General features: G+C 47.2%; 1 protein-coding gene across 1 annotated transcript in view; it reads left to right on the forward strand.

The window, feature by feature from the left end:
• Nucleotides 1-15,470, forward strand: part of SLC43A2 (solute carrier family 43 member 2) — a 77,460-nt gene that overhangs the window by 14,173 nt on the left and 47,817 nt on the right. Inside the window, exons 3-5 of the mRNA XM_078680167.1 lie at nucleotides 502-709; nucleotides 3,584-3,639; nucleotides 3,982-4,058. Coding sequence (XP_078536293.1) covers nucleotides 502-709; nucleotides 3,584-3,639; nucleotides 3,982-4,058 — 341 coding nt within the window. The remainder of the gene's footprint in view (nucleotides 1-501; nucleotides 710-3,583; nucleotides 3,640-3,981; nucleotides 4,059-15,470) is intronic.

Below are 15,470 nucleotides of genomic sequence, written 5' to 3' on the forward strand. Positions count from 1 at the left end.
ACCCCAGCTATTGACCTCCAACACCAGATGCAACACAATTGGCTGTGCTCACAGCCCTAGTATCCCCTAGGCTGTGTCAGCTGCCTTATGTACCAGAGGTCAACAACAGAACTAAACGCATTGTTCTGCCTCCGTCCTCGGGGCCCTGCATCTCCAGTGGAGAGCCATGTGGCTCTCATTGCGTTTTTCATGAAGGTAACGACCTATTCACTCATTTTCCTTCTCTCCAAAGAGATCACTGAACCTCCTACCAAGTTACAATGTTGTCACTCACATCACACCCTCCACCTTGTTAGCCATTCAGTCACCCAGGCTGTGACCATCACTCCTTTTCTACCATCATGGTGATGTTTGACTCAGTAATTCTTTTGGGTTCTTTTGGTGCCTACTAGTACTGGGCCCTGAATTCTGGCCTACAGTGATGTATGTTGCCACAGCTGCCACATATTTGCGATCATTTTACCACCTCTCCTTTTCTTTTGCTCTCTTCCACTCTTGCAGAGAACTCCACCAACAGCTCGAGTTCGGGGAACGAGTCGGAGAAGGAGACGATGCTGATTGAGCTGAACGGGTGGCTGGTCTGTAAAGAACAGGACGAAATGCTCAACTTGGCCTTCACAGTGGGCTCCTTCCTGCTCAGTGCCATCACCCTGCCGCTGGGTATTGTCATGGACAAGTATGGACCCCGCAAGCTGCGTCTGCTGGGCAGGTGAGTTCTGTTGTGGCGACCTCCCTCTGCTGGGCCTATCCTCTCTGTCCCAGAGCTAGCCGGGAAACATCCTTTACGACGCAACTTTTACCACGCAGTGCCTTTACAACGCAGGTTTTTCAACGCAAGTCATTACAACGAATTGCGCTGGGGGGCACTCTAGGATAGGTAATAGTTTAATTTACTATCCAACACCTTCCCTACTATCCACGGGGACTGGAGTTGGAATAGTAAATTAAACTATTCACTATCCAGCACGCCCCAAAGCAAGTCGTTGTAACGACTTGCGTTGAAAAACCTGCGTTGTAAAAGCATGTGTTGTAACAACGTACATCCGAGCTAGCCACCTTCAAAGTAGGCTCTTTCTAGACTCTCACTTTCCACTGTCATGAACAAGTGCGGATTTTGAAGGCTGTATGAGATGGGTACAGTGGAGCAAGTCCCCACCGCAGAGATTCAGTACCAGGGCCAGTCCCCTACTTACACATGGCTGGCTTCTCACATATCTTAGTTAAAGTCACGCTTCCCTCAGTGCCTCTCACCTCCATCCATGGCCAGTAATTTCCACCTGTGGGACCATTCAGGCACTTCCCTCTCCTTAGCTATTTGCTGGGCTGTCTGGAGCCCTGTGATTTTGTTGTTGTTTGCAGCCCCTACCCTTAGCCCCCATCACCTGGCAGTGACCTCCCTCCTCCCCATTCTCATTTTTTCTCATTTGCACAGTCGGGGCCTGTCACCATCCGCACAGCAGCGGATGTCAAGCTTTTCTCTTTAGGGCCGTCCAGAAAAGGCAGGATCCCCCACTATCTGTGAAAGTCACTTTCTCTTTAGAGGAATGTGCAGCCTTTTTTGAGGTTTTGGGGGTTTTATGGTACTAATTGTGGGTACTGTTGCGGAACAGATGGAGCATGCTACAGTAAATAACATACAATAAATTGAATGTCCAAGTAGAGCTATTACTGCCAAGGAAGATAGGCCTACATTCAGAGGCAGATAAAAAGAGCAGTTAAAAGAAAGATGCACATGTAAAACACGAGCCCAAACGTATTCGTACCTTTGATGCACTTGATTTTCTTTAACATTGTGCCCTGTGGCCAGCGTTTTACCTGTGTTGAAGCGTGTTTGAAAACTTTCAGAGACTGCCAATTCTTCTACATTTAGGTTACTTGTAGCTAATCAATGAGACAGAGGTTCCAGGCAGGGACATAAAATGGCTGTTCCTTGGCTATGATATGTCTAGGCATTAGTTCTCTTGTCTCAGCAGCTCATATGTGAGGTTAGGCAGCTGGGTTGGTGACCCTGCTGCTGAGCTCCTAATAAAGCAGTTCCTAAGTCCAGTGAGCCCTAAATCCCACCACCCACTAGAACTTGGGTCCCACCCAAGTTCCTGCACTGTTCAAGTAGCAAAGGGAAAGTTCTATGAAAGTTTTGATGTCCACAGTGAATGGGGCTGTTGGGGGCACAGTAGATCACGTATCAGGATTAGACCAGTTAGGGACCAACCTTTACGTGTGCTCACCTCTTCCTTTGAGTCTAAGTGACGATGTCGTCCATCCTCGCTACAATGATCACAGGGCTTTTGTAAGTGATTGTAGGGCATGAAATGGAAAGATGGTGGAGTTTCTCAAGCATGTGTTTTGGAGCGGTAAAGTGAGTACAACTGAGTTAGAAGCCCGGCTTTCGGGCTAATAATAGCACTGAGTCTATGTTGTTAGCTGTGCTGGAAGACATTAGATGAGAAGTTGATCAGGGCAAGTCTGCGGCCCTGATCCTACTAGCCCTTTCAGCAGCTTTCAACACTGTGTCTCACAGTCTGTTGATTAACAAACTTTTTGACATTGGCAAAGCTCTCCAATGGCTGGCTCGTTTTTGAAAAACTAGTCGTATATAGTTTAACTGGGCTCTTTATGATCCAATTCCCATAAATCCAAATGCGCAGTCCCACAGGGCTCCTCACTAAGCCCTACTTTTTAAATGTTTATGTGGCCTCTTTTGCTACAATAGTTAGGAAATGAGGTTTCAATGTATGTTCGTATGCTGACATTACCCAGCTGATCATTTCACTAGGAGAGAACAAAAGAGGAAACACATGGCAAACTACATAAGTACCTCACCGAAGTGGCAGACTGAATGACTAACCAAAGGCCTGACATAACCAAAATCCAGCCACTTTACCAGTGACTTTACCAAAGTAGTTAGTCTGGACTAAACAAAGGCCAGACCATTGTCTAAAGTTAAATGCAGACACAACTGAGATCCTGCTATTCGTGGGGCCTATCAGATGTGGGCTGCCTCTTGGTGGCCAGAACCTCTGGGCAACATGCCTCCCCCATAGAAATTTGCAAAAAATCTGGGGTTCATTATTGATGACTTTCTTTCGGAGCAAGAACATGTTAACTCCGGCACGAGTGCAGAGGTCTAATGTGAATCAGGCTCTTGGTGCTCAAATGGTCACTTTAGAGTGGAAGCCGAAAAAAAGAATCCACTCTGGCCATCAGCTTCTTTCAACAATAGGCAGTCTCTATTATATGTAAATAATCTTGGCGGTTTTCACATTTAAGAGATCTGCTGCTACAAAGAACACCTTTGACTATCTTATGGAACTGTGTGTTATTTCTCAAAAATAACAATGAATGACAGAAAATCGATCTCAGATAAGTCACTCACCTTTGAGGACCGAACCCCTTTCTCTCTCTTCCTTCACCTCACCTTTCCCAGTTCCCTATTCTTCCTCACCCCTAGTTGTGACTTCCTTTTCCCAAACACCCACTTGCTGTCTTCCTGGGTAAACAGGGTGATTATGCGGTATGTTTTATTCCTGGGGTGGTGACAGCCCGCTGTATAGAACCAACCTGCTCATCCTCTCTCTTGCAGCGCCTGCTTCGCGGTGTCGTGTCTGATGATTGCTTACGCCGCCAGTAATCCAAACTGTGAGTCCATCCTTCTTATGGTAACTTAGTCTGGGAGCAGTGGGTGGTTGTGAGTGTCTCTTATGATGGGTGCGAGGGCCCGCTGGATTGAGTGGGGGAAAGCAGCGGAAATGACAGCCATTTAATGCAGCGCTGGTATTTGTTCAGTGCAGGCTTGTTTCTTTCTTTGGATTACATTACTAGACTCTCTGAATATCTGAAGAAGAAGGCAATGCTTGTCCCGCAGAGGTGGGGGGAGTGTATTGTGTTGTGTGGCTTGGCGGCTTGTTGCCGTTTGCATGGGTGTAGCTGATGATGTGCTCGGTTCTGCGTTAATAATGAAACAGTGTCTGCTCTTTCCAGCTCTCTCCGTCCTCATCTTCGTCTCCCTGGCCCTCAACGGCTTCGGCGGGATGTGCATGACCTTCACGTCACTCACCGTAAGTGCAAACTCTCTTACTCGTTACTCAGCCTGTGTGAAGTGTTTACTGACAGTGGCTCTGATCGGAGCGGACAACCTCACGGCAGCGTGTTAAATGCAGAGACGAGGCTCGCGCGAGCCTTCCCGCTCTCCAGCACAGGGGAAATGACCGTGGGCTTTAAGGAGACAAGTACAGCTCCTTCCGAGCACCTCTCGAGGGCAGAGGGCACCGAGCCAGCAGTACAATGCAGTGCGCATGCGGGAAAGACACTCGGACGCTCCTAAAATGCACTTCAGCAAGGGGGGGAAGCTCATGGATTCTGGTAGAGTGCCATAACTTTTCTTAAAAGTGTTGTGGGACTGACTGCTTGTTGGGTAGAGCAGCCAGGGACGTGCATGCATCGAGTCATGAGATTTTAATGTGCATCCTACAAAACTTTATTGCTCCGCTTTTGAAGCAGTCCATTGCTGCCGTCGCGAGGAACTGCTGTGGGAAGTTGTCTTCCTGAAATAGATGAACTCTTTCGGCCAGGACATCTGTGACATTCTTACCTGCTGTAATCTCAAGTTATGGTAACAATAAAACTATCAACGTGTCCACGAACCCCTTTCCACGGAGGCGCACACCTTGCGGGTGTCAGAAGAGACCCCAATAGAGCAGAGGCCTCAATAGGTGACATTATTCGGCCCCTCTTCCACTCCCTACCACCCCCGCGCACCAGGAAAGCAACAGCGCGCCTTGAAGGGTGATGCGTAGATTGTGAGTCTGTGACAGAAAGATGCTGTACATGGTAAAGGTTCTCTACCTGTAAGCATAGGTTTGCAGCCTGTTCGTTCACCTGGCTCTTCCATCTTTCGAGCGAGAGGATAAGAAGAGGAAAGCAATCATAATGTGTTTCACAAGAACACATACAATTCACAGGCCGGGAGAGGTTAAATCTAATAAAATTGGGTTTGTGCCACAGTGTATTGTGGATTTAAGGATTACATGCTCGCGAGCAAACAGTAGGAAGCCTGAATCTGACTCAAAACACTTTGAAAAAAACAACTTGTAATATTACAGACCCACCACTAGAGAGCAGAAGTGTGCTTAGGATTGGATCTTCTGCATCCGCAAACTTGCAATAACAGAGCAGCCACACTTTCCTTACCGATGCAAACTCCTGATTTCTGGAATCTTTGGTTTCATTCGTGATCGTCTCTGGTCTTTGCTACAGCTGCACACCTCTTTTTGTCTCAGGGCCTCCAGAGCGGCCTTCACACTGCCTGACAGACCCCGAGAGAGGAAGGGGGAGCTCCCTTGCTGCCACAGGCTCTCTAACTTTTGTGCATCACATAGATCGAACCTTTTAAACTCCAGGAAGATAGGTTTAAGAGTGTGGATATATTGTTCATGGACATATGGTGCATCATTCTGCCATCCTTGGGTAGGACTTGGTAAAGTTTCTTCTTTTCTTGAACCATTTTACTGGGCTTCCCCCTTAGAGAGACAGCATGGCTTAACAGGTGGGTTTGGATTCGAAAACTTGGGCTTATATGTGGTGATATTTTCCTAATGATAAAACACAGTAATAACATCAGAGCACCAAGACGACAGCCAAGGTTAAAAAACTGAACCATGCAGAAAGAGCACCGTGAGTCTTAAAGTGCAGGCAGAAGTGTGCTCTGTGATGTAATGATGCATAGCATGGCATAATTACTTTTTGTTATTCTGTGACTTTCATCCGTCATTTCGAGGTTTGGCATGGGCACAATGCCAGGCCCGTTGTGCCTGTAGTGTTGTTTGAGGTGTCCATGGGTAGACTCAGATCATATGATGTGACTGATATCTTCTGCTGGATCATGGTGAGCCTTAGCGGCAGGCTCGGGCACAGTTTCTTCGACCTTCAAATACCCGCAGAGAGAGGTGAAGGTCATTTCACGCTGAGGCATAAGGGCGGGAATCACGTTACAGTCCGCTCTGAGGAGCTGAAAAACAGGATCTGACCCCTGGCTCAGGGGCGGGGACATCCAGGGCTGAGGCCTGAACCCTGGAGACCTCGGTAGAAGGATGCGGACTCCCGGGTGCAGTGCTCTGGTTGCACAGCACACACGGTGCACACGGGTGACTCCCTGGGAAGCGTGAGGCAGACCGCTCATACTGCAGCAGTGCATGCGTCGAGCAGGGATGGAGAGGACATGTCAAAGTACATGGCATCAGGCAGGGCTTTAAGTGGGATTAAAAAACTGGGGGGCCTCTCAAAGGGGCGTGGCCAGTGTAATTAGGGGCGTGGCTTTAAAACACTTATGCTAAAATTCTGTGTTTAGCATAGTGTGCGGCCCGACTTGTATTTTGCTGTTTCTGCCATTGCATCCAGGTAACATCATACCTACAACAAGTAAGGACTATTGGCTTTGTCAAGTGTTATTAGTTGCATAAGATAAATAAGCTGCAACTAGGCTTGTTACATATAATATTGAAAACGCTTCCAATTAAAACCCTGGAGACCGTACCACAATGTTGCTGCTCTTGCGTTTCAGAAAGAGAAGGGAAATCCAGAAAGAAGATGACTCTTTAAAAGGATTTCCCTTACCCCACAACCCTCACCTGGCATGACGCGTAACTTCTCTACTAGTGAGAAGTGAGCAGTGTGCGCAGCGCATTTTCCAGACTGGAGTGACAGCAAACTGCTGTCACTGCAGTCCGGGGAAAAAAACGGACCTTCTGTGCCAGCGCACAAAAGAGAGCCCGATAGAGACCCGTTTTGAGGCCCCCTTTAAAAAACTGCCGGTGCTCAGACCCCTGAAGGCCCGGCCCACTTAAAGCCCTGACATCAGGACAGCACTGGGCAGTCAGAGCTGGACAGTTTCCGGGCACACTGCTGCACTGCAGCAGTAGGCAGTGAGAGTGTGTCCTGGTGCATGCAGCACTACCCCCCTCAGAGTTCCTGGTGTTCATCCTACTGTGACGAGTGCTGCTGTGCTCCTGGTAATGATTAATCCCAAAGCATCAGCTGTTGATGCTCACATCGATGGAAACTCCAAGAATGGAGATTCCAGCTCACGAATGCCTGCCCTGAAGGAGGCTGAAAATATAGGGTAAAGGCGGTACAACACTACAGGAGCCTGAGCGTCACTGCATGTCTGTTCCATATTATCTTTGTGTAACCTATCGGCTGGTGTGTGTGTGTGTGTAGCTGGCATTAACACTGCAGTGCAGATCGTCTCTCTTGGTCCACTGCAGTGTGCCTGTGTCTCTGAAACTTCCCAGAAATTATTTTGACAAATGGCTGTTGGCAAATGTATATCTGCGACTGGCAAAAAGGCCACTAACACAGTCTAGGGCTCAAAATAGGTCTTAGAAAGCTATTCCCATGTTCAACCCTTGGTAGCTTGGCTGTGAGCAGGCAGGCTTAACTTTAAAGACAGGCATGTAAAGCATTTAAAAACACTAGTTCAGTAAATAACAAAGACACAACACACTATAAAAATCCAACACCACATTATAAAAATAAGAACATTTTTATCTTTAAAATGACCCCAAAATGAAACAAATCCAATGTAGGGAACCGGAGATATGAATTTTTTAAGATTTGGCACTATATAGCACATAGAAACCTATAGCTCCTATTGGGACATCTGGTCACGCTAGACTGGGTCAAAGTCAAAGTTTTAGGCCGACTGTGATGGAGCCCTGCATGGCTACCCTTCGCAGTAGGTCTTGGTCATAGTTTTTACCTTCTGACTTAGAAACATTTCTGGAGCCTTTCTTCCCGGGGTCCCTCGAAGCTCTCAGCCAGTACAGATTCGGTGAGGGTTCGCCGGCTTGGCTTTATTTTGCGGCAAGCTCCCGGTCAAATGTATGGAAGTCAGACCTCTTGAGCTTTCCAGCGGGGCGACCCAAGGATCCAGGCCGGCTCGCGATTGAAGGTGGGTGGCTTGGCTCTCGCAGTTGATCCTGGTCACTTTTTTATGTTCGGACTTAAAAACGTTTACTGAGTTTGTTCTTGCGGGCTCCCTCAATCTTCTTCACCAGGCCGGATTAAGTGAGGGTTTGCTGGCTTGGGTTTCAGCCTACTCCTGGTCATTCTGGAAGTTGAACTTCTGGAGCTTTCCAGTGGGTGGACTGCAGGCTGGCTTGCAGTTAAGGCTCACTGGCTTGGCTGCACAGGTCGTGTTAGTCCACTTCTGGTGCTTTTTTCTAAAGTTGCTCCAAACTTCTGGAACTTCCTCCTGAAGTTCCTCAAAGGGTCCAGAATTTATTCCAGGGGTCTGAAAGCTCCAAGATGGTCCTTGAAAGTTTGGGACTTCAGTTCCCACAATCCACTTTGACAAAACCCTTACAAATCCACTGGTAGTATTCCAGGCTGAGGATACTTGGTGGTGATGTTCCTGGTGAGCTCTGTTAACCTGTAGCTTGCTTGGGAGTCCACACTTCAGTCACTTTAAAGCAAGGTAGTCCACTGGGCTGTAGTTCTGGATGGTGCAAAAGGTGCAATCTTCACAGTGTAGGGCCTGGTTGATGCTCATCAAACTCCTCAACGTAGACCCTTCTTGCTGCCTTAGGTTTTAAGCAGCGGATCTGAGAGGCTCTGCCCCACTCAGACACTTATTCCAAGTTGTCTGGGTCAAGTAGGAAGATACTCCTGTCCAATGAGGTGCAGGGCAACACCCCAGGGTATGACCACATCCTCCAAAGTGTGGCACAATTTCCTCCCAGAGGGCACCAATTCCCCCAAATTCACCATGGCTTATTTTCCAGCAGGGAGGGAAGAGCTGGCTAAACACACCTCCAGGATGGCTAATCTCCATAGTCTCTCTCCCTTGCATCTGCTCATTCCTTCCCTAAGCCTAGCATCTGGCTGGGTTCTAATAGAAATGTAAAAGAACCTGTGTCTTCTACCTGTCTCCTCCTTCCAGTGAAGTATATTGTTTACGACCCCTCTCGCTGCTCAGGCATTCCTGTTTAGCAGAACCCTGCCCTCCCAGAAGAGATGGATAATCCACTTAACTCTGACAAATCAGGACAGACCACTGGAAGGCGGAATTTTGGCTTACAGACAGGAAAGTCTTATAACGTCTTGTCTGTACATTTTAGGCGAAATTCAACAACACCATATTGTTGGATTTTTCAATTCTGGGAAGTCCTTGAATGCTATTTGTGTAATTCTCCTAGTGGGATTTATTAGTTAATCACTTCTTGCCATGTTAACCTATGGGGAAGGGGATTTGCAATTGGAAAAGCGACTTGGGCTATTTTTCTAACACCACACCTATAAAAACACCTTTTAGAAGAACCCTGCTTATATCTACAGGACCTCTCCCACCCCTGAAACACCTAGGGGAGACTTTAGGGGTTCTGAATATGTGAAAATATTGCAGATCCTCCCTCCACAGTGCTCCTAGCACAGAAGTAGATTTTGTGAAGCATTTTATCGCAGTGTGGGGAGTGAAATGTTCAATTTCACTTAACCCAGGGCATATAAAACTCATTTTTTAATAAGGGTCCTCCTTATAAATACCTGACTCCCCACTGCTGGGACATCTAGGGGAGATTATGGGGGTACCTAATATGCCCAAACATTGTAGGTTATCTATTTTTAAGTGCCAAAGTCGAGTTTGGGCACAATGTGCATGTTTAAAAGCAGTCCAGCAACACAAGGCTGCTTTTAAACTGACCTCAGGCTTTCGTAGTGCACACATGCAAGTGAAGAAAGGGCTGCTGGCCTCTAACTGCCATGCCCTATTCAGGCATTCAAATGGAAAAATAGAAGTGCCGGTACTCTGTGCCAGAGTACCTGCTTGTTTCTGAGAAGTGCCGGTACTACCCAATTAAAAGTATTACGTTTCTCTTGAGAAGTGCCGGTACTCTCCCTCTCAAGATAAAAAAGTGCCAGTACTCCGGGCAGTACCAGCCCATTTAAAACACTGGCCCTGTTCTATACTAGGGACTTAAAGGTAGTTTCAATCCCCTGCCCTATTAGGGAATTAACGGGAACGTCATGACAATCACACGAGTACCGTAACCCATGGTGTACATTAGTGTAGGTAGGTGTTTTCACTGAATTCTACGTGCCTCTTTCAGCATAGCACTGACCTTAGGCCTGGTTAGGCAGAGCCCAGGGTATGTCTGAGTCAGTTACCACCACTACCAGTCAGCAAACACAGTTGGGGGGTGCCCAGGGCACAAGATGACTCAGCAACCATGGCACATTCTTGGCCTTTGGTGCACAGCCAGGGAGCCAATGAACAACAAGAACGAGACAATGCCTGTGCGTGTCAGCAAGGGGGGGCAGCACTGCCCTTGCAGAGAACTGATGGCTGGACCTACTGCAACAATGTACGAGTAGTGTCCAGAACAAAATGCAGCTGGTCCCTGCCGGGGTACTCTGCAGCAACAGTCAGTGCCACTATATATTGCTGTGGGGCACGCAGGGGGCTAGTGTGGTGCAGGATCATATTAAACTGCATGCAGCAAGTATGGAAATTGAAGGTTGTTCGAACATACGCCAAATCAGTTCATAAACTCAGCAGTGATAATGAAGCACCACAATAGTAGACATCAGCACTGCCTGCACTGAACAGTGAGAGCAAGGCAATGCATAGCACACCGCGCATATAAGCACATTTCAGTGCACATGAGCTCTGTATATACTGGGCACTGCCAGCATGCTCTTGGTTCAAGCAGTGCATAAGCAAGTGTGCCTTTGATACTCTCCTCTTCCATTGGTTGAAGAGCTGTGAATGGTTCAGAAAATGTCCTTTACTCATTCTATTTGAAGCCTGCTTCTGTTTGTTGCCGACTGGTTCCAGAGTCCAGTGTTGCTTGTAAAATCGTGCTGCATATGAAACAAGTCCTCAAAGGTTCCTCTTGTTAAACTCACCACTGCAGGTTTGTGCTTTCTTTGAAGGATCCCACCAGACGTTAAACTTAAGGGGTGGGGCGGACCACATCCCTTCAGACCCATGGTTAATCACGTAGCTTGATTCCTTTTGTTGGTTCATCACTGTGTTGGCTCTGTGTCTCTCAAGTGTAGTCAATGGACTCATTCAGGGTGTTTCACTTTCCAACACTTTCTTTGCCATTGCATTATTGTTGGTTCTGATCTCCTTAGTCATTCAAAGGAGTATTGGCATTGACCGATCCTCCTCATTTGCATATCTGCCTTCAAGATCCTGGCAAACCCAAACATCCAGCAGAGGGAAGCAAAATAGATTGCCTGACAACTGGCCTAGGTTCTGGCCTGGTTCCATAGTGAGTAGGGTTCCCCTGTTTTCCTTCCTTGACTAGACAAAATCAGGGCATCTCACTGGTTTTCCTGCTTTTGAGAAAGGGTGTTAGAGGAAATGGAGCTAAGCCCAAGTGTTTCTTTCGCCCTCTGTCATTGAGGTACCCTCTAAAATATTGCAATGTTGCCTCCTTTATTACAAAGGTATCTTATCAATCCACAGGAACCGTTGTTTTTCCTGATTTTGCCTAGATCACACCATTGGATGTACCGGAAGACAACAGGGCTACATTGATTCAAGAATGAGGAATAACAGACAAAACTGAGGAGGAGGTGGTCTTTTAGTTCGGATGTGCCTGAAGAGAAAATTGATACCCTGTGATAATGTTCGCTACACATCCTGTGACTCATAGAACCCTGCACACGCACGTGCAAACTCGCAGAGTCACAGAGAAGAATAGAGTTGAGCTTCACTCAAAGGTTTTATTGCATGAATCTGTTATGGATTCACAATTAAACACACTATTGCCACCTGGTGGTCGGGCCGGGAATTGCAAGTTGTTTTTCTCAAAATTAAACTGGGGATATTTGATTCGTGGACTTCATTTTGTTATGAGACGCTGCTATGATGTTGACTGTAAACCCATAATGTTCCAGGAATCAGCTTAAACTTCGTTTTTGGCTGTCACTGTCTTCATTCTGAACCAGAAGAACTAGAAACAGTGTTACAGATACCAACAATTACAGATTATTCCATCATATAATGATGGCTTCATAACGAAAGCACAACTCAGGAATGACTTCAGTTTTAGGTAATTTCAGGTTTCATTTTCAAATTAGCACCCTTCACGGTGTGTAACCAAACATTTCTTTGATGGACAAACATTCGGATCCTCGTCAGGAGGTTCCAGGTAACTTTGAATTAGGATATTCGCCGATCCTATGCATTTCTTCCCGTAGACTTCGGCAGCTGAAATCTGCAGATAAAGTATCAGAAAGAAACGAGGAGTAACCAGGGGAACTAGGTGCGGAATTACCATTTCAAAGATAATTCCCAATGTCGGGAACAACAGTGTTCCAATCATAATACTAGTCAAAACACCTAGTATTCCATAATTATTGTTTCCCCTGACTTTGGTGACTACTGGGAGGGGGTGGGGGTGTCACAGTTTCCTGGCCAAACTCTGTGATTTCGCAAGAAGGCTCGCGATGTTGGCTCATTTTGCAGATCTAAGCAGAAGGCTTTGAAGGTTGGCAGGGTGAAACACCGCGCCAGTCACACTACAGCATGAAGTCAGGGCCCGCATCTAAACTCCTAGAAGAGGGAGTGGAAGAGGATAGTGGATGAGAGCAGAGAGGTGTCCATCAGAGAGAAATTTCAGTCCCAGAAAAGAGGATTCTCCGAAGCCAGCAGCACAGTTTCAAAGAGCTGGAAAAGCATCCACAAGATTAGAAGGCACAAAGACCCTTAAAGGAACTTTATATTCCATGTAAGACTTCAGTAAGAAAAAAGGCCTCCCACATCTGCAGAGTAAAGGCCCAGAGATGCAACTTTAAAGCCGCTGGCTATGAAATGCCCAACAATGTCAGTATTAGTCCCCAAGTAATAGGCAGAAATCGTGCACTCCAAAAGGGAAGTTTATGATGACATGGGCAGGGCTAGTTCGATACCAAGGCTTAAAATACAGATGTGTTTAGCCTTTCAGGATCAGTATCAGCCACCAGCGTGGCAAAAATGATGTAGCAGCTGGAAAGAAAGACTTATTCCGAGTGGAAACATAATGAGGGGCATGTTCAGTATATTGCGCGAGATGTGGGATTCTCAGAGAGTCAGAAAACATATCTCAGGATGAGTAGCAGATGCAAGAGGAGCTGGAGTGTGTATTGGAGGACTACAGGGTTGTTGCCTTATTCGGAAGAAACAGTCGCTTTCCTTGGGCATACGCCACCAGAGGCGAATCCCACTCATCTCCTCAGCACCATGGGTTGGCACGGTTTCTAGACTTTCCATGCTGGGATCGCACAGGTGCTGAAATGACATTCTGTGGTTACAGCCTTCAAGTTTACTGCCCCAGAGCTAAGGTTTTGCTTATGCCATTAGATGGCCAGGCATAATTCTGCAAACAAGCACTGGTGCAGAAGAAAAAAAAATGAAAAGGTTACCCTTTCACTTCAATTTTGAGGGTGTTCACCTAAGCCATGAAGATTCTCCGGCCAAAGATTGTCCTTCGAGAAGGGAAGGCCGACATTATGCAGGACAACAAGAGGGAGTCCCAGAATCTTCAAAGAATTCCATATAGAACATGTATCAGGGCCTGAGGACAGAGCGGTAAGGAAAGAGACCCTAACATCACTAAACCAATGACCACAAAAATGGACTCTGCGATCCCCTTACCACAACACCTGAGTGAGGGAAAGCTGAGATTCTCCATCATAGAGAGGAGAACGATTACGCCAGACCTGAATTTTCCCCTGTGAATTATTCATGGGCATTACGCGTATAGGGGGGGGGGAATCTCTTGGATCAGGAGAGGAATAAACAGCATTTGTGTTCTTCAAAGGCTCTCACACAGATCACAGATTTCTTTAATGGAAATCAGGACTTTGTTGGACTGTGTGCACTCAGAGGGGCTCCTGGCTTTGGAAATAAACAATAGTATTCGGCACAGGTGCCCCTATTGCATAGAGCCTTGCCATCAACCTGTACCCTGGTTCTACCCTCCATTTCTCACATACATAGAACTGCTCAATCACGGTTCCAGAACTTGTTGGGTGCATGCCCCTGACTGGCTGGAGCCCTCTTTGATCGTCTCGCCTAACAAACATCTCAAGCAGAAGGCAGCTGCACCTTTGGTCTTCCTGCCCCCTCCTGTTGTCGACCCCAGTATTCCAGGTCACTGCACCCCGTTTCTTGACTTACTTGCACACCATGCACCCCTCTTTCTAAGGCTGTTGCACAGGCAAGGGCAGAATGCCTCTTTGATTCTATTCTGCCTCACTCCCCAAAAATCCTGTGGTGTTTCATCCTCTTTCTTGGTTCCTCCTTGAACTTCGAAGGCATGTAGGTTGCTGCTCTTTTACTTGGAGCTGTTCCGCCCAGATGAACGCTAATGATGTGGGATCCCTGCTACACCACCATTTGCAAGGCTCCCCTTCATGCAGTACATTCACAGGGATCTTTGCATATGTCTTAGAACATTGGGAGTTGTTCACAGGATTGGTTATTGAAGAGCAGTGTTTTTCAGTGCACGTTCACCTGTCACTTGCTGCACGTCGCACATTGTTTTTTAAATGAAGAGCCGAGTTCCAGAGACGGCGTAGCCAGAGTCCATCAGAAGCTGCTGCATAGAAATTTCATTTCCTCTTTTTTCGGCCTCTGAAAACATTCATTTCCTGTAAAGTGCCCAAACTTTTCTCTTTGTGGTATCAGTCTCAATCTGGTACAGCCCAGTGGTTAACCCTCCCGAGTCCTGCAGGCAAACCTCAGCATTAACTCTTTGCAGGCAGGATACTGAGTTCAAGTCTTTTACAAGCCGGTGCTACCCGGGTCTGGTATGTTCCTCATAGATCGCTCACCCCTGGTCGTCTGCCTGATGCCCGTGATTGCCCTGCCTTGGGGCTGCTAACACTAGACACCCCTTCCGAAAATGTGCAGCTCGTCTGGCATACCACAGCATGTCTGAATTTTGGGGTCCCTTGATGTGTCTACAGTGTGCTTGTCAGTCAGTATGCAGGGTCCCTGTGAGCTCCAACTGCGCACCAGCATCCTGGGGTCCCCAATCTGGCAGCCTTTTGAGGCCACTCAATAATCCGACAGTGACAGCGTGCCAGCATTTTGGGCAACTCCCTAACATCCTATGGTCTGTGAAGTTTTTTGTCTTTAAAAAATCCTAACCATCCCAGGGACTTTTGTGTTCTAGGGACTCCATGCAAAGAGTGTGGCTGTTTGCGGATTGGTGCAGGGCTGGTAAAGCTCGGTCTCCATTACAATTACCTATAGCAATATTCACCCTGGACTGGGCCCCTCATTTGGTGGTTAGCTCTGGTTCAGATCAAGTCTGCCTCATGATCAAGGCTGTAAATCACCAGCCTTCCTCAGGCGTCTTTATCTATCCAGGCCACACAAGAGGCAGGGTGGCTTAAGATATCACCCGTCTAAAGGTAAAAGTTGAGCAGACCTGCCAACTACAGCTAATTTGTGAGCGTCAGAGGGTCTGCTAGGT

Source organism: Lissotriton helveticus, chromosome 3_1 (genome assembly GCF_964261635.1).
Source record: "Lissotriton helveticus chromosome 3_1, aLisHel1.1, whole genome shotgun sequence".
Taxonomy (NCBI): domain Eukaryota; kingdom Metazoa; phylum Chordata; class Amphibia; order Caudata; family Salamandridae; genus Lissotriton; species Lissotriton helveticus.